The sequence below is a fragment of the Rosa chinensis genome, chromosome 6 (assembly GCF_002994745.2).
Source record: "Rosa chinensis cultivar Old Blush chromosome 6, RchiOBHm-V2, whole genome shotgun sequence".
Lineage (NCBI taxonomy): Eukaryota > Viridiplantae > Streptophyta > Magnoliopsida > Rosales > Rosaceae > Rosa > Rosa chinensis.
In genome coordinates, this window is record NC_037093.1 from 60,165,017 (window position 1) to 60,188,728 (window position 23,712).

The 23,712-nt window shown below is 39.1% G+C and overlaps 4 protein-coding genes across 7 annotated transcripts; 2 read left to right on the top strand and 2 right to left on the bottom strand.

Moving 5' to 3' along the window:
• Positions 1–1,278: 1,278 nt before the first annotated feature.
• On the top strand, positions 1,279–8,130 carry LOC112169228 (pleiotropic drug resistance protein 1). 3 transcript variants are annotated; one of them, XM_040507996.1, is made up of 25 exons: positions 1,280–1,458; positions 1,549–1,839; positions 1,934–2,054; positions 2,138–2,226; positions 2,321–2,405; positions 2,494–2,653; positions 2,736–2,812; positions 2,931–2,984; positions 3,071–3,161; positions 3,293–3,594; positions 3,714–3,995; positions 4,143–4,459; positions 4,532–4,692; positions 4,799–4,902; positions 4,995–5,151; positions 5,231–5,338; positions 5,431–5,585; positions 5,666–5,995; positions 6,111–6,401; positions 6,482–6,565; positions 6,655–6,788; positions 6,867–7,094; positions 7,191–7,362; positions 7,453–7,707; positions 7,800–8,130. In XM_040507996.1, exons 2-25 carry the CDS (start codon positions 1,589–1,591, stop codon positions 8,055–8,057), a joined length of 4,266 nt encoding a protein of 1,421 aa, XP_040363930.1. In that variant the 5' UTR covers positions 1,280–1,458; positions 1,549–1,588; the 3' UTR covers positions 8,058–8,130. The 3 variants fall into 3 exon arrangements, with proteins under 3 accessions (XP_024162001.1, XP_040363930.1, XP_024161999.1); XM_024306233.2 differs by having other exon boundaries at positions 1,279–1,839; positions 5,473–5,585; XM_024306231.2 differs by having other exon boundaries at positions 1,280–1,839.
• LOC112169229 (probable protein phosphatase 2C 22) lies at positions 8,115–10,996 on the bottom strand. Of its 2 annotated transcripts, none has more exons than XM_024306234.2 (4): positions 10,508–10,996; positions 9,944–10,153; positions 9,613–9,824; positions 8,115–9,007 (listed from the first exon to the last, which is right to left on the bottom strand). In XM_024306234.2, the coding sequence occupies exons 1-4, from the start codon at positions 10,655–10,657 to the stop codon at positions 8,443–8,445; spliced, it is 1,137 nt and encodes a 378-aa protein (XP_024162002.1). In that variant the 5' UTR covers positions 10,658–10,996; the 3' UTR covers positions 8,115–8,442. The 2 variants fall into 2 exon arrangements, with proteins under 2 accessions (XP_024162002.1, XP_024162003.1); XM_024306235.2 differs by having other exon boundaries at positions 9,944–10,150; positions 10,508–10,992.
• A 2,172-nt stretch (positions 10,997–13,168) lies between these two features.
• Positions 13,169–14,018, top strand: LOC112172859. The gene is made up of 2 exons (XM_024310355.2): positions 13,169–13,481; positions 13,567–14,018. The coding sequence occupies exons 1-2, from the start codon at positions 13,210–13,212 to the stop codon at positions 13,904–13,906; spliced, it is 612 nt and encodes a 203-aa protein (XP_024166123.2). The 5' UTR covers positions 13,169–13,209; the 3' UTR covers positions 13,907–14,018.
• Positions 14,019–15,367: 1,349 nt separating this feature from the next.
• On the bottom strand, positions 15,368–18,840 carry LOC112171706 (cysteine-rich receptor-like protein kinase 10). Its single transcript, XM_040508616.1, is given in 6 exon segments — positions 15,368–15,571; positions 15,727–15,877; positions 16,080–16,305; positions 16,458–16,672; positions 16,756–16,873; positions 18,813–18,840. Coding segments are annotated over 6 exon segments (942 nt in total).
• Positions 18,841–23,712: the final 4,872 nt, after the last annotated feature.

The following is a 23,712-nucleotide window of genomic DNA, read 5'->3' on the forward strand; positions in this document are numbered from 1 at the left end:
TAGGAATCCACCACGCCGAACGCAAATTACGGCTATTTTAGGATTTCAAATACAGAAAACAGTTTTAAGAAACAATACAGGACGCGCCCTTAACATCTTCATTTCTCTATTTTCCGGATTTTCATACCGGATACTAGTCTGACTAGTAGATGGTTCCAGAAAAATCATATTTGGAATACGATTTGTGTCTGGTTTTTCTAACGGTTTGAATCCATTAGTTTTCTTTTTTACTGTAGGCACTTTCTTGTCCTTCAGTATATTTTTCATGATATCCAGCGTTTTTTGCTGTTCATTGACTTTTCTACTGACAACTGTCAGCTTTTCTTCTTCCACTTTTGGAAGTTCTTTGATATAATCCAGTTTGTTTTCCAATCTTTCTAATTGGTGGATTATAGCAGGTAATTTTTCTAGATGAGTTTGACATCTAGATATTTCTAGTAACAACTTCTGATATTTCTCATCAGAAGATTTCAATAGAGAATTTATTTTTTCTAATAACAATTCTGACATTGTCCCCATTAAGGAGGGGTTCTCCTTGAGCTATTTTACAAGCTTTGATACCAGTGATGTGCGGATCTAACCAATGCTCAAATAATCAAGAGGTTTTTGTTCCTCTTCCAGAACTTCTAAGAGATTATCTATCTCCTCTTCTATTCTATATATTCTAGTCTGTAGTCTATAGATAATATCCCAGTAATTGGGAGAATCTCTACTAAGATTATCTCTATAGGTTTTTAATTTTCTCAATTTCTCTCTCTCCTTTTGCAGTTCCTTAGTAGTAATTTTGCAAATAGCAATCAACTCAAGTCTATCAATAATCGAAATTATGAATGGTGAAAATAACCGTTTACCTTCGAGTATAGAGGATGGATTTATACCTGCAATATGGTTAAACAAACAAATTCAAAAGCATGGGCCCACTACGCTCCGTCAATTTTATTTTTACCCAAGGAAGAGATAACTATTAAGGAAAGTAAACGGTCCTACTACGCTCCGTCAATTCAAAAGCATGGGCCCACTACGCTCCGTCAATTTTATTCAAAAGACTTACTAAAGACAAAATGTCCTTAAGTGTAAACTTTTGTCCTTAGATGTATAAAATCAAAAGTGGAGGAGTTATTTGTGTTTTGGACTTCTACTAGGGGGGTCTTTGTAGTTTGCTATTTTTTTTTCCCCTTCATAGGTGAGCTAGAAAGATGTCCTTCCAAGTTTGAAACGCAACCTTTATGTGTACCCTCTTTCCTTGATATAAGGACCGAACTCGACCCTCCAAACATTCATGACCTTTGCTTTACTTTCTTCACTTGTACACTTCCATCAGATCCTCTCTTCCTCTTTTCCTTAAATCATTTTTTACAAACAGAGAGATGGAGTGGGATCAGACTTTCCACCATCACTATTCTCGGATATATTCAAAAAGAAAGTTGGTGGGGAAAAGTGACAGACAGAAAGACACAGGTACTTATTCAAAAGCAACAACCATTATAGAAGGTCTAGCTAGATGCTAAACTTCAGTTATTCATGGTGATATGTATGCAAACATTGTAGTTGTTTAGGCCCTTCGGACTCCAGGGTGGGAAAGCTCACCATGGAAGTGTTTTCAAGGTCTTTTCGGGGTGAAGACGATGAAGAAGCTCTCAAATGGGCTGCAATTGAGAGGCTGCCTACTGGTTTGCGTATCGGGAGAGGCTTGTTCATTGATGGTGAGGGCCAAGCTAGGGAGGTTGATGTCGAAAACCTTGGTTTACTTGAGAGGAAGACTTTGTTGGAGAGGCTGGTGAACAATGCGGAGAAAGATAATGAGAAGTTCTTGTTAAAGCTCAAGAACCGAATTGACAGGTGAGTTCATGAACATATTTTAACATCCAAACTAAAATGGTATTTGGAAAAAGTTTCAATGGGTTTGTGTTGTTCTTCACAAATTTGGATACAGAGTTGGACTTGATATGCCAACAATTGAAGTTCGGTTTGAGCATCTAACTGTGGAGGCAAAAGTTTATTTGGGAAGCAGAGCTCTGCCTACTTTACTCAACTTTGCCATCAATATGTTACAGGTAAGTAAGTCTTCTACAGTTGGATCAGTACAAGTTCTATTCTGAGTTTGGTACTCATCTCTTCAAATTCTCACTTTCGATAGGGATGGTTACATTATCTTCACATTTTTCCAAGTAGAAAGGCATCTTTAACAATCCTTCAAAATGTTAGTGGCATTATCAAGCCCCAAAGGTAAGTTTTTATATGAAATTGGTATCATCATTCATCATCCATTCTATATTTTACCAAACAGTTCTTATTTCACTTCTGAATGCAATTCTTGCAGAATGACTTTGCTTTTAGGTCCCCCAAGTTCCGGAAAAACCACATTACTATTGGCTCTTGCAGGAAGACTTGATAAAGATCTAAGAGTAAGAACAATACTTTAGCCCTTTAAAGTCATGAATTTTTCTTCAGTTCATAAAATCTGGTCTAATAGGGTAATTGATGAATCTTAAGTCTTCAGGAGAAGTTACGTATAATGGACACAGTATGGCAGAATTTGTAGCTCAGAGAACATCAGCTTATATAAGTCAAAATGATCTTCACATAGGAGAAATGACAGTGAAGGAGACACTGGCTTTCTCAGCTAGATGTCAAGGAGTTGGATCAAATTGCGGTCAGTCAAACCACCATGTATTTGATACATTTCATTTTAAAGATTTGGAAAGGGCTTGATTTCATATTTGGAAACATTGTAGACATGTTGGCAGAATTGTCTAGAAGAGAGAAGGAGGAAAATATCAAACCGGATCCCGACATTGATATCTACCAAAAGGTGAGTAACCAGATTGATGACCCAAAGAACAGCACTTTTCATGTATTTAAGAAGATTAAAAACAATAAAAATTTAATTTTTCATTGTGTGAACATCCTTTTGAGTTTAAATTCTTCAGGCAGCAGCACTAGAAGGGCAGGAGAGTAGTGTAGTTGCTGATTACATTCTCAAGGTACCATCTTGAAATTCATTTCAGCTCGAAGATACACTAAAGACTTGAATATTCATGTTATATTTTCTGATTTCAATTTCTTGTAGATTTTGGGACTTGAAGTTTGTGCCAATACTATGGTGGGGGATGAAATGGTAAGAGGCATCTCGGGTGGAGAAAGAAAGCGAGTCACAATAGGTATGACGTTAACCATGCTATAAATCTGTCTACGTACTGCATTCTCTTTACCTCCTAGCTTCACAATCTATTTTTTTTATACCATACACTTAGAATTGGTATCTATCATATTCATGATAATAATGATACAGGGGAGATGCTTGTTGGACCTGTAAGAGCTCTCTTCATGGATGAGATATCAACTGGCTTGGACAGTTCAACGACTTTCCAGATAGTAAACTCACTCAGGCAATCCATCCATATTCTTAGGGGAACTGCAGTTGTTTCCCTCCTTCAGCCAGCCCCCGAAACTTACAGCCTATTCGATGATATAATTCTCCTATCAGATGGCCAAATAGTGTATCAGGGTCCACGTGAAAGTGTGCTCGACTTTTTTGAATTCATGGGGTTCAAATGTCCCGAGAGGAAAGGAGTTGCTGACTTCTTGCAAGAGGTAATTCTGTTTTTAAATTTCTTCACTTTCTAGCTTGCATGTGTTTAACTACTCTCCAATCTCCATAACCTTCCATTGTGTTTTAAGTTTTAACATTATCATTTGTGGGGGTGTGATAGGTGACATCCAGGAAAGATCAAGAGCAGTATTGGGCACGTTTACATGAGCCTTACAGATTTGTTACTGTCACTGAGTTTGCTGACGCATTCCAGGCATTTCATATTGGCCAGAGACTTGGTGATGAGCTTGCTAGTCCCTTCGACAGGTCTAAAAGCCACCGTGCTGCTTTAACAGCTAAGAAATATGGTGTTAACACGAAGGAGTTGTTCAGAGCTTGTATTTCTAGAGAGTTTTTGCTCATGAAGAGGAACTCATTTGCCTACATTTTCAAACTGGCTCTAGTAAGTACAACAATATTTTCTTTTAGTATTTGACTTCAGTTCTTGAAGCTATGGACTGACCATAACCAATAGAAATTTTAATTGAAACATCAGAACTTGAACTCAAGGTGATTCAAACTTATTAACCCCTTCTCCTTCCTTTTTCAGCTTATCATCTTAGCTTCTATAACAACAACAATATTTCTAAGAGTTGAGATGCATAAAGGCACTGTGTTGGATGGGGGAATCTATCTGGGTGCTTTGTTCTTTGCAGTCATTGTAGCGATGTTTAATGGAATATCAGAGCTGAACATGGCCATTATGAAACTTCCCGTCTTTTACAAGCAAAGAGACCTCCTCTTCTATCCTGCATGGGCATACTCAATACCTGGATGGATACTCAAGATCCCAATCACTTTAGTAGAGAGTTTCATTTGGGTGATCATTACTTATTATGTCATAGGATTTGATCCACATGTTGAAAGGTGAGAAAAGGAAACATCATAATTTAAACTCAGGCAGAATGTGTAGGGTTTGATGAAAGCTCTAAATTGCAGGTTCCTCAAGCAGTACATGTTACTGGTGTGCATAAACCAGATGGCGTCCGGTTTGTTCAGGTGCATGGCAGCAATAGGAAGGAGTGTAATAGTTGCGAGCACATTTGGAACCTTTGCATTACTTGTAATCTTGGTTTTGGGAGGATTTGTCTTATCTCGAGGTGATCCAATAATAGAAGATAAGCTTCCTATTCATGAATGCTGATGTGATTCAGATTTTCATCGCAAAACTTTTTTGTTTTGTTTTATTTTATTTTATTTTATTAGAGGCTGTACCAAAATGGTGGTTGTGGGGGTACTGGGTCTCGCCGTTGATGTATGGACAAAATGCCATAGCTGTGAATGAATTCCTTGGAAAGAGTTGGAGCCATGTAATCATCTATCTCTCATTGGACTATGTAACATAAGTATTTAGGATTCTATGACTGATGAATGCTTTTGTGGAAATATTTTTATGTTATAGGTTCCACCTGGTTCTACAGAATCCTTGGGAGTTATGGTCCTGAAGTCTCATGGCATTTTCCCAGAAGCACATTGGTATTGGATTGGAGTAGCAGCTTTAGTTGGATACACTTTTCTGTTCAACATCATCATTGCTTTCGCTCTACAATACCTGGATCGTAAGTATCATCACCCATATGCTCTCAATTTGTATTCAGTTTTGGACTTATTGATCCGAAATTTTAGTTAATGCTGCAGCATTTGGGAAGCCTCAGGCAGTACTGTCCAAAGAAAGCATAGCGGAGAGAAATGGTAACGGAACTGGAGAGTTCATTGAGCTATTATCAAGAGGAAATAGATATTCTGGTAGGTCATTTAGTTCAGTTCCCATGCATGTTTCTGTTTTAAATCCTTGGTATGCTGTATTTGAGCACAGCTTTTCTACAATGACAATGCAGAAAGTAGTATTGAAGGTGCAACAAGCTTGTCATCATGTACAGGTGGAGGAAGAAGTGATATTGCTAATGGGAAAAGGAAGCGAGGAATGGTTCTTCCTTTTCAACCCCTTTCCCTTGCTTTCGATGAGATCAGATATGCCATAGATATGCCACAGGTAATTTTCGGTTTTAAACTAGAGGTACCCTCTATCTATAAGGTGAATCACTGAGTGAAAAAACTTTCTATGCCTTTCAGGAAATGAAAGCACAGGGTGTTGAAGATAGGCTGGAACTGTTGAAAGGTCTAAATGGTGCTTTTAGACCAGGAGTCTTAACAGCCCTGATGGGTGTTAGTGGTGCAGGCAAGACCACTTTAATGGATGTCTTGGCCGGAAGGAAAACTGGTGGATACATTGAGGGAAGCATTGTGATATCTGGGTACCGTAAAAGGCAAGAAACATTTGCTCGCATATCAGGTTATTGCGAGCAAACTGATATCCACTCTCCTCATGTTACAGTCTATGAATCCCTGCTGTTTTCTGCTTGGCTTCGACTACTGCCTGAGGTTGATTCTGCAACGAGGAAGGTACTAGTTGGGTCTTTTTTTTTTTTTTTTAAGCAAATACTATGAAACATCAAATTCCTGCATTTTCTTCAAGATTACCAAGTTGTGTACAAATCTAACATATAATGGGTTGCAGATGTTTATCGAGGAAGTTATGGAGCTTGTGGAGCTGACTTCACTTAGGGGAGCACTTGTGGGATTACCAGGTGTAACTGGCCTTTCAACCGAGCAGCGTAAAAGACTGACTATTGCCGTTGAGCTTGTTGCAAATCCATCTATAATTTTCATGGATGAGCCAACATCTGGCCTTGATGCCAGGGCAGCAGCAATAGTGATGAGAACAGTTAGGAACACAGTGGACACAGGCCGAACTGTGGTTTGCACTATCCACCAGCCTAGCATAGATATATTCGAAGCTTTTGATGAGGTTAGATACAATTTTCAGAGACGAACCAATAACTTGTACCTTCATAGTAAATGTCTCAAGTACATCATATTGCATTGCAGCTTCTTCTTCTCAAATTGGGAGGTGAGCCAATATACGCTGGTCCATTAGGCCTCCATTCCTCCCTTCTGATCGAGTACTTTGAGGTCAGGACTACTCGAAAACAAGCCACAACCTTTTTTCCCTGCCAAAACACTGCTAAAGAACTAACAAAAATGAGTGTTGTTGCATGAAGGGAATTAATGGCGTTCCTAAAGTTAAAGATGGATATAACCCTGCAACGTGGATGTTGGAGATTACTTCAGCAGCACAAGAGGAAGCTCTTGGGGTTAACTTCACAGATGTGTACAAGAAATCAGAACTATACAAGTGAGATCAGTTTGCTTTCAAGTCTCTTTCAGATATTTGCTGATGTACATAACTAATACACTATCCTGTGTGGTTCAGGAGAACTAAAGATATGATCAAGGAATTGTCTATACCTCCCTCAGGTTCTAAGGATCTGTACTTTCCTACTCGCTACTCGCAATCTTTTCACACCCAATGCATGGCTTGCCTATGGAAACAACACTGGTCGTACTGGCGAAACCCATCATATAGTGCAGTTAGACTCTTATTCACAACATTCATCGCGTTGTTGTTTGGTATGATATTTTGGGATCTCGGGTCAAAAAGGTATGTAGAACCAATAAATTTAAGTAGCATGAAAATGGTCTTCCGAGTTTCAATTTCTTAACATCCAACATGTCCTAATTTGTTTGGGGATCACAGGAGCAAGCAGCAAGACATCTTCAATGCAATGGGCTCTATATATTCTGCTGTTATTTTTCTCGGGGTCCAGAATGCTGCCTCAGTGCAGCCAATTGTGGCTGTTGAGAGAACAGTGTTTTACAGAGAAAGAGCAGCTGGTATGTACTCAGCTTTGCCTTACGCATTTGGACAGGTAAATACTTTTCCCTTGGGACATCAATTTCAAGTGCAAACTTCTTATCATCCATAATGTTAATGCTCACCAAGTCATATTCTCCTGCAGATGATGATTGAGGTTCCCTACATTTTCATTCAGACAATTATTTATGGGGTTATAGTATATGCAATGATGGGATTCGATTGGATAGTTTCCAAGTTCCTTTGGTACCTTTTCTTCATGTACTTCACCTTATTATACTTCACATTCTATGGCATGATGACCATGGCTCTAACTCCCAACCACAACATTGCTGCTATAACTTCATCTTCCTTCTATGCAATATGGAACCTTTTCTCAGGATTTGTCATTCCTCCATCGGTAAGTTTAGTATACCTGCGTAGTACTCAGATAGGTACATAAATGCAAAGGCATTCTATGCAATATGGAACTGAATTTTGGCTTTATGACAGAGAATACCTATATGGTGGAAATGGTACTATTGGATTTGCCCTGTTGCTTGGACCTTGTATGGAATGGCCGCTTCGCAGTTTGGAGACATAAAGCAGAGACTCGAGACTGGCGAAACCGTGGAAGATTTTTTGACAAGCTACTTTGGATACAGGCACGACTTTCTGGGTATCGTTGCAGTGGTGGTTGTCGGGTTTTCATTGCTGTTCGGCTTTATCTTTGCTTATTCCATTCGAGCTTTTAACTTCCAAAAAAGATGAGATTGTTATACAAACAGATTCGTACGATATTGCGAAATGAAAAATATACAAGCAATGTTCCAGAATTCAATTATTTTGTTATTCTGCTAAATGAAATAGCACAAACGGGACAACTCCAGCACTTTTTCCATAGCAGAACAAACAAAATCCAAAACAATAGCAAATGCCTTGTACCAAGTAAAACCATACCAATGTAATCGGAAAAAAGTAAAATCATCAAGGAGGTGCCTAAACAAGTTAAATCAGAGTTATACACGGAAAAGAATTTATGTTACCGACTAGCCGCCACATATGTTACAGTTGGGAACTCGAGAATCTCAATAAAACTAAAATGGAAAATTTAAATTGGAAAAACATGAGCCTAACAAAACCCTTCGTCATCATCTCAAGTTTTCAAGTCATCCAAGAAGCTTTGCAACTCCCTCAAACCTTCAGCAGAGAAGCTCCTCTGCACTCTTGAGCGAGGGGCAATCAAATTGGGTGGAGGCTCGTGTTGGAAGCAAACTACCACAACAGCCAGATTGTCGCTACTCTTCCTCTTCAAAGCCTCATCAACTAAATCCTTGCTACATGTGGCTGGGTCATTGTGCTCCTGAAGCCTGCGACGAGCAAAATCCACTGCATTTTGACTCCTAAACACATCCCAGATCCCATCACAGCCAATGATAAGGAACTCGTCTTCCTCCGTTAGTTTTACAGTCTTAACCTCTGGCTCTGCACTGAGTGGCCCACCATCCCTGCTCTTCATTCCTTCCATATGCCAGTCTCCCAAAGCGCGAGTGACATTAAGCTGCCCATTAAGGTAGCCATCATACACTGATCCTCCACATGCCTCGACGCGTTTGATCTCTTTGCTGCATATAGGTTTGTGATCGCTTGACATCGCAATTGCTTTTCCACGGCGGCAAAGCACTGCTCGACAGTCTCCAGCATTAGCTACCACCAACAGCCTGCCATCAGAAATAAGGATTAATATACATACATGAATTGAATAAAAAGAGACCCAAATTGTACTCTCATCAGTATTATCTCAGAACTCACAGAACAAATTAACTGAACATGCACAAACTGAATAAATTGAGACCCATATTGAACCAAAAGTTAATCAGCACGGTTTGAGCAATAGATGCAACTAGTAAGCCTCTATAATGAGTTAGGACTGGTTGGCATGACCTGTATGGTATGTAATAAGCTATAAAATACCCAACGCCATAGTTTCAACAGAATCTGGCTGCTGAGACCCCAAATTCTTTTTCATATGCTTTTTATCATGAATAAGAAAACAAAAGTGAGAGAGAATATTCTTCAGTCTATGATCATTTCAGAGTATATATCGAAAGGCAATAGTGCAGCCGTTACAGGGTATGGATCCAAATAATGCATGAATGACATTAACATATATTGAAATCAAAATGACTTCAAAAGTAAATGAGATCTATACTTTACATAAATATATGTGAGTGCAACTGACCACAAGGCAGAATGAACCAAAAAGTTGCTGATGTACATTGAAAAGTAATGATGAGTGTTGATCAAAAGGGAAAAGAAAAATTACCTTCCAACAAGAAGAGCTGTCAATGCAGTGGTACCAGAAGCAAGGGTAGCATCCAAAGTGCAGGCTTCTTGAAAGGCAGTGTCAGTTTGCAGAAATGCTGAACTTACAACCTTTTGAATATCACCAGGGAAGTCTTCATCCTCAAAAATGAACTTTGGCAAATTAGAGCAAGCAAAGTCAGCGGCATGCTTTCCTCCATGTCCATCAAAGACCTGACACCAATAACATAAGTATTTCAATTGCAAAATATAGATCGCAGTTTTAATCATATCAATTAGTATACACAACCACGACTATGCAAAATTATAAGACGTCATCAGAAGATAAATACCCCGTAGAAGGCACTGGGGCCATCAGTGAAATTCTTGAGACCATAGTCATGCATAAAATTGTCCACACAGACATAAACATCTTCCATGTTTGAGCGAGAACCAATGTCAGTCCATGCTCCAGAGCGCACAATTGGAATGAACTTCGATTCATACTTCTCTTCTTCTACTCCCAGTTCAACAATGACGTCTGACGCCTTCGTCCTCATCTGCTAAAATTCCATTCACACACTTAAGAAAACAGTAACAACACCCACAAAAAACATAAACAAAACACTGTTCAAATCCTATTAAAACAGTACCCCCAGGAAAAAATTACTGTTCACAGCAAGTCAAACAAAAAACAGTGGGACAATGCCAGTGCTACACATAAAGACAATTAAACCTAGATCACAGTAGCATACTTTACAATTCATCTTGAGCATGAAAACACTAAGATCTTATCACTCAAACAGCAAATTTAGTAAATATGAACACATGGGTATTGATCATTGCACAAACTAAACCACACAGTTAAAAACCCACATAGGGAAAAAAAAATTGCAGAAGCTGAGAACGAAACATACAAGAGATGTGTGTCGAACAAGAGTCTTCTTGCACGGGGCCGCCGGAACGCCGTCGGCGCGGCCGTAGCACCTCCAGTACGCAGCCGGGTTCGGAGGCCGACCCTCGCTCGTACTCCCATTCTCAAAGCTCCCAACTTTACTTCCGTCCATGATTGTAAACCATATTTATGGGTTTACCAAGCTGGGAGTTTCTGTTCAGACGAAAAGGGTCGCTTTCGTTTCGACTCTTTCGAGGCAATTGGTGGTGAATTTTAGCGGATTCTGAGATTTGGGGATTTAGGGTTTTTTGCAGAAGCTTTGAAAAGGACAGGAATTTAAGTTCTCTGCAGAGGGGTTTTAGAGAGAGAGGGAGAGAATGGGAATTAGGGTTTAAGAAAGAGACGAAATTTGGGAGTGAAAGCGATTCGCTGTGATCCAGAAGCAGAGAGATTTGGGGCGATCTACACGAAGACACTGCTTTTTCAGCTCAATGCTGAGATTTAACTGGTCGGTTTCTGAGGGGAGGACTCCGAAACGACGTCGTATTGTGCACCTACAGTTACTGTTTGACCTTGGGCTTTGTAGGGTCACATGCTTTGAGTCACCTTTTTACCCTGTGGCTGGGGAGGGGGGGGGGAGATATTTCTGACAGACAAAATATCTGAAATTCAGTTATGATTGATTGGTAAAAATTGATGGTGTCCTTTCTATAACCACCCTATCAAAATCACTATCAAAAAAGGAAAGGTTCGCAATCAAATCTTTTACCTGCTCATTATTTTTCCTTTTCTTCTTTTCTGTTACCTTGGCATGCAAATTGTGCATTAATATGTGATCATAGTCGTTAACCAAAAAAATATATATATGTGATCATAGTCAACTTCTAATAATTAAAGGCAGAGGAGGCTAAGATTAGCTATTTTTAGTACAGAATTACGATGATTAATTAAGGGTCTTTCTAAATATACTCAGTAAATATCTAAGTACACTCAGTAAATTTTTTTAAACCAGCAAAATTATAAAATCTCTCTAACTACACCTAGCAAATATCCAATAATACCCTTGTTAATTAAACCCAGCAAAACCCAAACACCCAACAAAACCAATATTGAGCAAAAACTCCTTTGTTCGTCTGAAATGATCGAACTCAGATTTTTGAATACCCAACACCTCAATCTAGTTGGTTGCAGATATGAGAATATATATAAATCCTCGGACATATCTCCATCTGTCCATTATGGCAAGTAACAAATAATTAAATTTTCGATAATCAACACGAACAAAGTTCTTTCGAAGAACTTAGAGAAACTAAATACAGTTCGTATACACAAAATTTAACACTCATTCATCACATGAAATATGACTTTTGTGTTACTATTACTATCCAATATGAAAACACGAACATAAATGTTATCAAAATTATCAGAATAATAGTAAGATAAAAAAACGAAGAACTACCCCCCCCCCCACAAGATGTATCTGGCAATTTTGGCGGCATTTGAGCAATACCCACCTCCTCTATGATTTTAGAAACTTTGCTTTTCAAATTAAGGACTTCATTGATATCCCACAACATAGCCACAAGTTTTCTCGCTGAGACTGACATAACTTCTTTCCCTTTCCCGACATCCTTGGAATGTTGTTTACCCTTATGCTTCTACGCCATGGTGACGCAACTGGGTGACTATCTGGAGCTTATTGACCAAAACAAATAATGCTTATTTGGTTGCTAACAACTAATCGAAGTGCGATTGAATTCTATGCAATTGCAAAGTTTTTTTTATGTCGAATGATAAAACGACTTCAGTTCCCTGAATGCAATGAACTGCTAGGTTTAAATTTTATGGTTCATTTTGTTATTATCTTAATTTACCATAAGTTTTATCGTCATTTCTTACAAGGGCATAATTATTTTTTCATGCAAAATTGATTTGCTGGGTGTATATAGATATTTGCTGGGTACATTTAGAAAGACCCATAATTAATCCATATTTTGTTGACCAAAATATTTGTCATGCCACCTGATTCGAAGAAGTAATTATTTAGAAAATTTTTATTAATTTATACTGTAGGAATACAAATTTTATGTAAGAGAGATTACTCTACGTGGCTTAAACATATCAAAGAAAAAAAAATTTGTTTACGGATAAGAGACAACATTTTATTTCATTTAAAGCACATAACAAATAGATATTAGGTTGAAATTGACTTTAGAAAAAGAAAATGACGTTTATTTCTTAATCAAGTTAGGCTCAACTTAAGAGTACGGCTTTGAATTCTATGGAAATGCAAACTGATTATTCCGTGACATATTGACAAAGCCAACACATGATGGCCAAGTTAATTTACAATATGCTTATGATTATCTCTCAACAATGCAAATACTCATCATCTAAACATTAAAAGTAAACACATAAAACATAAATTCCTATATACCTCATGTAGATTGATCCGACTTTGTAAATCCTGACTTGTCTAAAATTTTGGTGAAGCATGATAAATTTGGTAGCATTCATCATGAGCCGATTAGTCTAAGGTCAGAATGAGGTAGGTGTACCAACGATTGTTCTAACTTGTAACTTAAACTAATTCGCAGATGCAGAAAGCCATGTAATTGTCGTGGAGCTTTGTAATGAAAGTGACTGCTGCAACTACAAGCAAAAGGCTACAAGAAACTCATTCCAACACGCGTCTCCTATACTGGTGGCTCGAGACGGCAAGCAATGATTCGTCTTTCATGGAGGGTCCAACCCACGTGTCTAATTAGAAGCCCTCACCGTCGCGGTCCTCGTCAGTTTCCCCGACTCAACCAAACCCACCTTCCTCTTTTCCTATATGTGATGATTCATCCTACTCCTTGCTTAAAGATCTTGATCGAAGGGAAAGAGAAAATGGCCATTACAAGCTTCAGCTGCAGCCTTAACCAGCTGCCTCCTCCAACTCAAAGCTCAGGCCCTTCTTCTCCTTCAAAGACGAATCAAGTACTACTTGCATGGTAGGTAATCGAAAATCCGGCCAACTTCTCTTTTTAATTTTGTAATGACCCAACTCAAAGTTTTGTAAAATTTTGACTTGTGCAGGAAAAAAAGTGATGGAGGATCATGGAGTAGCAGATGTGTTCTGGGCATGACTTGTGTTATGGTTGGGTTGGAGATGGGTGGTTTAGTGAGTGGCCAAAGCCATGAAGCTATAGCTAAAGGTATGCCGTTGGTGATGGAGTCGAGTGAGAAAGTTGCGAAATGGAGTGACAAGAGAATTTGCCCCAAGTGGAGAGCCAATGAGCTGGAGACCATTGTGCCGGAGAACCTTCCGAGGCCGTCGGCTCACCGGAGATGGGAAATCGTCGGTTTTAATACTAGAGATGCTCCGGCGGTTAAAATGGTGGCTAGGAGGAGTACTGGTGGTTGCTTTTCTATGTAAATACTAAATAGTACACTTTGTCGTACAGTACTTGTACCATATACGTATAGTCCAATACAGAATTTATGTAAATAACACAAGCAATACAGAATTTATGTAATTGACATCACAATTCACAAGCAAGCAGATTGAAACTTTTTTTTTTCCTTAATGGAAAAAACACGAACAACAAGCTAAGAAGCCGCGAAGGCGGGTAATTTGAAATCTATTATATAAGAAAGTAAAAAATAATCTCCTGCGAGGCTGAGACAGACATTAACTCCATGAACAAGCATTTAATGACGAATTTTTACAAACTTGTCAGTTTTTTTTTTTTTTTTGAGAATGAAACTTGTCAGTGAAAATTAAATTTTTATAAATGTATTGAAGAAAATGTAATTGGTGTTGGTCTTATTAGTTTGGGGCCTAAAATTATTGAAAAAGAAAATTGAAGTGCAAATACAAGTGGGCACATTGATCCTGTTTTCTTTCCCTTTGAATTGCAGGACTTGTAGTACATGTAGTACTACTGTACTACATGATGGAAAATAACAAGAATTAGAAAAGTACAGTGAGGAGTTTGTCTTCTTCTTTTTTAGCAAAATTTCATGACATTTCTTTTATAATTTTTTTTAATAGGAATTGATTTCATTAGATAATTAAGCCATAAGACATGACAGAGTCTAACATGCACTCACATAAGAAAGTCGAGGTAAAAAATTGGACAACCTATCTAAGTTAACTAAACTCATTAAAGTCTAAAGGGACGTTTGCTGGAAAACAAACCTAACCAAGCAAAAAAAACCTCACTTCCTAAGGAAAAAATCATTCATCTAGTCTAATATGCCAACACACAATTGTGGTACAAATAACAACTAGAAATGTCTTATAAAAGCTTATAGAGATTACTTCTACTTTAAAAGGCTTGTAACTAGGTGTCTAATAGCTCCTTTCCTGTAGGGTTCAAACTAGAACCATCCTCAGCCTCTTCAGCAGCTAACAACCTTGGCATCAAGTTAGTCTTTCTGCTCTTATTTGTACTTTGTAGTCATCTTGCCCGAGTCAATATCACTTTTGGCATCCTTGTCCTTCCCCGCCGTACCATAAGGCAACTTATTCAAACTTTCCATAGGGCAGTCTCTCTTCCTCTTTGGTTGCTCAACATTTCTCTCTTACAATCTCACAGTCATTGCATCCAAGTTCAATACGGTAGAGCCCAAGCATAAGCTGCACCCTTGGGCCTCCTATAGATATTGGGCTGACAGAACATAATTAAACACTACTATGAACAAACGAGTCCTTACAAAATTCTGTAAATGCAATTATCCCATCCTTAATTGCATCGAAACCTAGAGAGGATATAGCTCCGTAATCATATCCATATCCTGTGCTGAAATTTGGATCCAAGTTTCTGGATTTGTTCTCCCCTCCCGATGATGTGTTGGATGAGGATCCAATGCCCCCAGGCATAAAGAATGCTGGTTATTGTGAGGGTGCAGGGAGACTCAGAGAGTCGCTGCTCTACATGTGGTTAACTGCAGCCATGGTTAGCCTAGCAGCTACACTTTGTTGCACACACAACAATGCAATGTGAATACATCTCATTATTTCAGGTCCTGAAAAACCACTTCTTAGCATGGGATCTATTAACTTTAAGGCTGTCCCCTCCCTCCAACTATTCAAGTCCTGCATAATTTAACATTGCGATATGATTGTGCAGAAAAACAGAATCAGAGACAATTATATTGGTCATATTTTCTTTCTTTTCTTTGCAACCAATTGCGATAAATAGTCGTACTATTGGGATTTATATGTAGGCCAACTTTTTTTGTGATACTTACGTAGCTTAGAAGAACCTCTGCATCTTCTTCATGCCGAAAAGAACTATTTTTCTGTCCGGTTATTATCTCCAAAACCAGCACACCGAAACTGTAAACATCGGACTTCACAGAAAAGTGTCCACGCATTACATACTCTGGAGCCATATATCCGCTGCATATCAACAACAAGAAGGTCGACTGCAGTTAGTGTGGATTAAATATCAGTGGTTAATTATGGTATACATGTGCTCCTCAAATAATCCTATTGTTTGTTATGTTACTTGTACAGTTCACAGTTGTACTGTCAAGTAAAATTATAAATCTATAACTTAAGTAGCATGCATAACACAACTATATTAAGGTCTAGAACTTACTAGGTCCCCGCAATTCGATTAGTTTCACCTCGTGTTTGATCTGTATCAAATAATCTTGCCAATCCGAAATCTGCAATTCCGGGGTTCATTTCTGAATCTAAAAGAATGTTACTAGCTTTTAGATCACGATGGATAATTTTAAGACGGGAACCTTCATGAAGGTAAAGGAGTCCCCGCCCAATTATGATCTTGTAGCGAATATCCCAATCCAACTGTTCGCGCTTGACTGGATGTGCACATACATTCAAAAATGAAGTTCTATAATGACTAATGATTTTTCTTGCATTCCGCTAGCGCTCTTTGGAAGCATGTCATGAACGTAATTGAACTTTTATATTTCACTTTGAAATAGTAGAAATTCCAAGTTTCCTACCATACCAAAGATGAAATGATCGAGACTTGCGTTTGGAACAAACTGATAGATAAGAATTCTTTCGCTTCCTTCCAGGCAGAAACCAAGGAGCCTAACTGAATTCCGGTGGTGAAGTTTGGCCACTAGTTCAACCTCATTTTTGAATTCTATATCTCCTTGTGAAGAATCTCTAGAAAGCCTTTTCACTGCTACATCTATCTCGTCCCAAAGACTACCCGGCCTGCATTCAAGAGTATTTGAACTCTAAGTATTTAACTTATCATAAATTTTTACCCTCATAGAATGACATTTATTTTAATAAACTGATATTGTATTACTCTGTAAACAACACCAAATCCACCCCGTCCGAGCTTATTTGATTCAGAAAAGTCATTCGTTGCATCTCTAATAGAGCGAAAGGGGACTTGCAGGTCATATGTTTCTGTAGAAAATATTGTATCATAATTGTAATTGAATTGAGATTGCATAGCATTACTTTAGGAGATTACGTAGATTACCTACCTTATTAGAATTCCTAAATTGTAGTAGTAGGAGTCTAGCACGTTTAGCCTTCTCTTGTATAAAAACATTCTGTATCTATCAATGAATATATCTTCAACCAATATTCTTTCTTTCATGGTATCAGAGTAGGACTATAATCCTGACTCCATAGCCGCTGCACCTTGTCTCTCGTGCAACAAATTTTTCTTCTCATTCCGTTGTACTCTATATCTCGTACAACAATCCTCGATCTCGTCTCCATGGGAAATCAAAATTTCAAATCATTTTTCATTGATCATTATGATCATCCGGCCTTGGTGATAGTGTTCAATCAACATAATCGACCAAATCAATCTAATTGGAAAAACGGTTCCTCCGGTTGTAGTCCTCTCTCCAAGCAACAACTTCAGCAAGTTTTGGCTATTTTGAATCACAAAGGATCTGATGATTCTTCTAGTCCTCAATCACATTCGGCTGCCATGGCAGTTAGGAGCAACATGCCCAATCAGTCCTGTTCTTTAGGTTTATCTAAGATCGCTTCCCGCAGCTAGATCATTGACAGCGGGGTGACGGATCACATCTCTTCATCTCCTAAATTATTTTCGCATAAGAGTAAAAATTGTTCATTGCCTCCTGTGTTATTACCTAGCGGAGAGAAGGCTAATATTTTTGCAAAAGGATCATTGCCTCTCAATTCTGTGTATTACCTGCGTGATGTATTGTGTGTGCCTACATTCAAAGTTGATCTGTTATCGGTCAATCGTTTGACAACGGGCTTGAATTGTTCCGTGACATTTTTCCCATATTGGTGTATTTTGCAGGATCTGGTTTCGAAGAAAACGATTGGTTTGGGTAAACAATGTGACAGTCTCTACTATTTGGTGGCATTAGCGACGGAGAAAAACACGTCCAAACCACATCACTCATCACCCATTCAACCTGCCTGTCACCTCACCATGTCCTCTACCAACCTTTGGCATCGTTGTTTGGGCCATGTTTCGTCTCCTCCTCTAGATTATATTGCTAAAAATTTCTTAAATATTTCTCTTAATTCGAATCATGCTTGCGATATTTGTCCATTAGCAAAGCAGAGTCGTCTTTCTTTTGGTACTAGTTCTATCTCATCTGTTAAACCTTTTGATCTTATTCATGGTGATATTTGGGGTCCTTATAAACATTCTTCTCTTTCTGGAGCCCATTATTTTCTTACTATTGTGGATGATTATTCTCGTTTTACTTGGGTTTTTTTAATGCAACATAAACATGAAACTCAATCTTTAGTAAAACATTTTTTTGCTTTTGCATCTACTCAATTCTCATCTCAGATAAAAAGTTTTCGCAGTGATAATGGGGTTGAGTTGCTTTCTCTTCAAAAAAATTTCAAAGAAAATGGCATGCTTTTTCAGCATTCTTGTATTTATACGCCTCAACCAAATTGGGTAGTAGAACGCAAGCATCGTCATATCCTCCAAGTTGCCCGGGCCTTTAAATTCCAAGCTAATCTTCCTACCAAGTTTTGGGGCGAATGTGTTCTCACCGCTGTTCATGTTATTAATAGTTTGCCCACTCCACTTCTCTCATTTAAAACACCTTTTGATCATCTTTATTCCACACCTCCTTCCTTTCATCACCTTCTTGTTTTTGGTTGTTTAGCTTATGCTACCAATGTCAATGTCACACATAAATTTTCTCCTAGAGCAATTAAGTGCATCTTCATCGGTTATCCTATTGGCCAAAAGGCCTACAAGCTCTACGATCTCTCTAGTCATAAAATTTTTACTAGTCGTGATGTTGTTTTCCATGAGAATTCTTTTCCATTTAAACTTGCTGCTTAGCCTGATCCGGAGCTTCAGTCCATTCACGTTCATCTCCCTACTAACCTGCAAACCCAAGCCCAGTCAAGTCCATCTTGTTTAACCCAGTCAAACCCCAACATGCCTGAGCATTCCCCTTCGTCTCCAACCCCGTCCGCAACCTAGTCACCACGCCGCGTCGATCCACCGTCGCCCGCTCTACCCAGTCTAGCGCCGCTGCAACCCAGTCTCCCACCGTCTCTCCAATCTGGTCAGCCTTCTCCACACCCACACCAATTAGATCCCGCCGACGCTGCTGTTACTGACCCTATCAGGCCTCTCTAGGCGCCACCTCCTACAGCCGTTGTGCCATAGCCACCAATCCCAGAACCCGGCGCTACTGTTACTGACCCTGTCGCGCCTCTCCAGGCTCCACCTCCTACAGCCGCTGTGCCACAGCCCCCAATCCCAGAACCGCCTCTACACCACCCAGACCCCCAGCCTGACCCTCCGCTCCACCACCCCAACCCACAACCTCTCCGTCGCTCTGCCAGCTCAACCACACCTTCGGTTCGCTTACATGATTATGTGTGTTCACATGTCACCTCCAATTTCCCAAACTCATTGTCTCCTTCATCTCCAGGTTCTGTCAAAGGTACGCGATATCCTCTATGCAATTACCTTTCATATCATCGCTATACTCCTTCGCATCGTTCCTTTATTGCTCAGATTACCCAGGTCGAAAAGCCACGTAGTTATGTTGAAGCTGTTTCTCATCCAGAATGGCAAGAAACCATGCGCTATGAATTGCAAGCATTGGATGCCAATAACACTTGGACTCTCACTCCTTTACCAGCTAACAAGACACCTATCGGTTGTCGTTGGGTTTACAAGATCAAGCATCGATCTGATGGTTCTATTGAAAGGTACAAAGCCCGTTTGGTTGCCAAGGGCTTCACCCAAATGGAAGGTATCGATTATCATGACACTTTTTCCCCTACTACAAAGATTATTTCTGTTCGCTGCTTGTTATCTTTAGCTGTTGCTCAAAATTGGTCTATCCATCAGTTAGATGTCAATAATGCTTTCTTACATGGTGATCTTGATGAGGAAATTTTCATGTCCCCTCCTCCTAGTCTTCGGCGACAGGGGGAGAACTTAGTTTGTCGCCTTAACAAGTCTTTATATGGTTTAAAACAAGCCTCTTGGCAATGGTTTACAAAATTCTCTGATGCTATTCAATCAGCAGGGTATATTCAGTCTAAAGCAGATTACTCATTATTCACTCGAAATCAGGGGAAGTCATTCACTGCTTTATTGATATCTGTTGATGATATATTAATCACTAGTAATGATCTCATCACTATTTCTGCCTTGAATAATTTTCTCAACAGCCGCTTTCGTATTAAGGATCTTGGTGATTTAAAGTATTTTCTTGGCATAGAAGTTTCCCGTTCCAAGAATGGAATTTATATTTCTCAGCGAAAGTATGCATTGGAAATTATCAGTGATGCAGGTTTATTAGGAGCAGCTCCCATTGATACTCCTATGGAGCGTGGTTTGAAATTATCAGATAAAGGAGATCTTCTTAAGGATGCTTCACGCTATAGGAGATTGGTTGGTAGATTGATCTATCTCTCTATCTCAAGGCCTGATATAACCTACTCAATGCATGTGTTGAGCAGGTTTATGCATGAGCCACGCAAACCTCATATGGAAGCAGCTTTACGAGTTGTTCACTATCTCAAGAACACGCCAGGGCAAGGTTTGTTCTTCTCTTCACAAAGTGATTTTAGACTTCACGCTTATTGTGATTCAGATTGGGCTGGTTGTCCCATGATTTTAGTCTAATTCCTTGATCTCTACGTCTCTTGATGTGAATTAGTGACCCTTGAGCCGGCTCTAATTCATGTCAAGTGGGTTCCTACGGCCCTTGAACCGGAGTAGGAATACCATGAAAGGGAATTTCGGTCCTTGAGCCTTGAACCGCGTTGGGTACGACTACCGCCAAAGTAGGGATTTGCATCCACATTATATTAGCTTCCGACACATAGAATTTGGGTGAAGGAACCTCCCTAACACCCGACATTCCCATTTATTTGGTTACACTTTTATTAATTTATTTTCATTTTTATTAATTGCTTTACATTTCATTACATTTTGTTAATCTAAAATCAACTCTCAAAATATTGAACTCCAACTCATTGTAAATATTCATCACTAGGCTCTTAGTTTTGATTAGGCTTTGGTGAAAATCAAAGCCGAGCATTGCTAGGGTTTTGTGCCTTAGATTAACATTTTTATTTATTTTCTTTTTCTTTTCATTGTTTGGTAAGTGTCTTTATTTCCGATTACCCAAGAATTGTGGGTTAGCCACTAAACCCTGTGGTACGATAAACTTTGGGCATAATATTTCCCTATCTTGACAATAATACGTACGCTTGCGTAAATGTGTATCCAAGTCAGGGACCTAATCACTTCTCTAATTTATAGCTAGGACACTTGTTTAGAGCATGGTTAGTTACAATACCAATTTCGATTGCCATATTGGCTAGCTTGATAACCTTGATTCTAGGACTCTTCACCTTTTGGTGAAACTAGAAGCTCTAACAAGGCTCTAGATTGTCCCAATTGAGTTTCTACGACCCTTGATCTGGAGTAGGAATACCATTTAAGGAATCTATTGACCCATGAGCCTTGAAAAGTCTTGGATACGGTTCTTGATGCCATTATGAATTGAATGACTATTGTCCGAATATATTTGTGCATTGAATTTGGCTAGGAGGATACCCTAGTGACCTAATTTCCATTCTTGATTAGTTTCTATTATCTCAATTTTTATTAACTACTTTAATTTTCAATTGTCAATTTATTTTTCAAAATCAAAAATCAAATTTCGCAAACCACTTTCATTGTCCATACCATTTGGTTGTGAGATTCCGCATTTATTTGTGGTTCTCTTGACCCATTTTAGACTTGGTTGTTCCGAGCCTGGTATGTAAATAGCTTGGTGCTATTTTTTAGGTTTCAAAATTATTAGTGACTTAGTAATCGGTATAACCGAGGATTGGAGTTAGCTTTTCAATCCATGTGGTACGATAATTTCGGGTTCAAATATTTTCCCTTTCTTTGATGACCATGCCCTTATTGCGCGTAAGTTGCATTCAAGCACCCAAATCATGTATTGATATCGCAAAAGTGATGAGATCACATATACCAGCTGCAAATGTGTCTGCAAGGTTAGAAGTCCCCAACAAGGGGCACGGTGCCACAGATAGAGGCACTGCAACCACACTTAGTGGAGGTGTGGTTGAGGCCGTGGCTCCCCAAAGGAAGAGGGGGAGGCCACTTGGTTTGATTAACACTCACCCAAGGAAGAAGAGGGCGAGTAAGGCACAAACTGATCCATTAATCATCAATGTAGAGAATCCCTCTCATGAGATTGTCTCTGATTATAGTTATGTCCATGAATTATGAGAGTACGTATGAGTGGATGGAAAGATCTTCCATACACATTGATGATATATTTGCATATATTGTTGCTCAAGAAATCATAAAGCATGATGATATTGAACCACGCTCTGTTGCAGAATGTCAACAAAGAGCAGATTGGCATAAATGGAAAGAAGCAATCCAGGCAGAATTAGATTCTCTGGCAAAGAGACAGGTATTTGGCTCGGTAGTGCTAACCCCGCCAGGTGCAAAGCCTGTAGGACATAAATGAGTCTTTGTCAGAAAGCGTAATGAGAAGAATGAAGTGCTAAGGTACAAGGCTCGCCTTGTGGCGCAAGATTTCTCACAACGCCCTGGAATTGACTACGAGGAGACATACTCTCCCGTAATAGACGTTATAACGTTCCGCTACTTAGTTAGCTTGGTAGTTTCTGAAGGACTGGAAATGCAGCTCATGGATATGGTTACCTCATATCTCTATAGGGATCTTGACTAAGAGAGATATATATATATATATATATATATATATATATATGAAAGTTCCTGATGGCCTTACATTACCTAAATCAAGTGATTCTAAACCACGGAGTGCGTTTGCAATTAGGTTGAAATGCTCACTTTACAAATTGAAACAATTCGGGCAGATGTGGTATACCCGTCTAAGTGAGTACTTGATTGGGAAGGGATATAAGAACGTTGAATTATGTCCCTGCGTATTCATAAAGAAAACAAGTTCCGGATTTGCAATTGTAGCTGTATATGTCGATGATGTGAATATAATAGGTACTCTTGCTGAAATAAGAGAAACTGCAAGCTACTTGAAATCTGAATTTGAGATAAAGGATCTTGGGAAAACTCGATTCTGTCTAGGCCTTGAATTAGAATACCGAGTTGGTGGAATACTAGTCCACCAGTCTGCGCATGTCCAAAAGATGCTCAGGCGATTTAACATGGACAAAGCGCACCTTGCTAGCAGTCCCATGATCGATCGAAGTTTGGATGCAAAGAAAGATCCATTTCGTCCAAAGGAAGATAACGAAGAGGTGTTGGGAGCTAAAATTCCCTATCTAAGTGCAATAGGTGCATTATTGTACTTAGCCCAATGTACTCTACCAGACATTGCATTCTCAGTGAACTTGTTAGCTAGATTTAGCTCAGCGTCACTGGAATGGTATCAAGAACATTTTTCGATACTTAGAAGGAACCATTGACTTGAGACTGTTCTTTCCCTACAGAGAGACAAGAGGAACCGTAGATGGAACTACAATCCCTAAAGGAAATGTTGATGGCGAAAGCACCACTGACTACACCGAAAAGCCAAATGAGGTTTTGGTTGGTTTTGCTGATGCTGGGTACCTTTTTGACCCACATAAAGGTCGTTCCCAAACTGATTATGTATTTACCATTGGGAACACGGCGATATCTTGGAGATCAACCAAGCATATCCTTGTGGCTACTTCCTCGAATCACTCAGAGATCATTGCTCTACATAAGGTCGTCCGTGAGTGTATATGGTTAAGAGCTATCATTACAC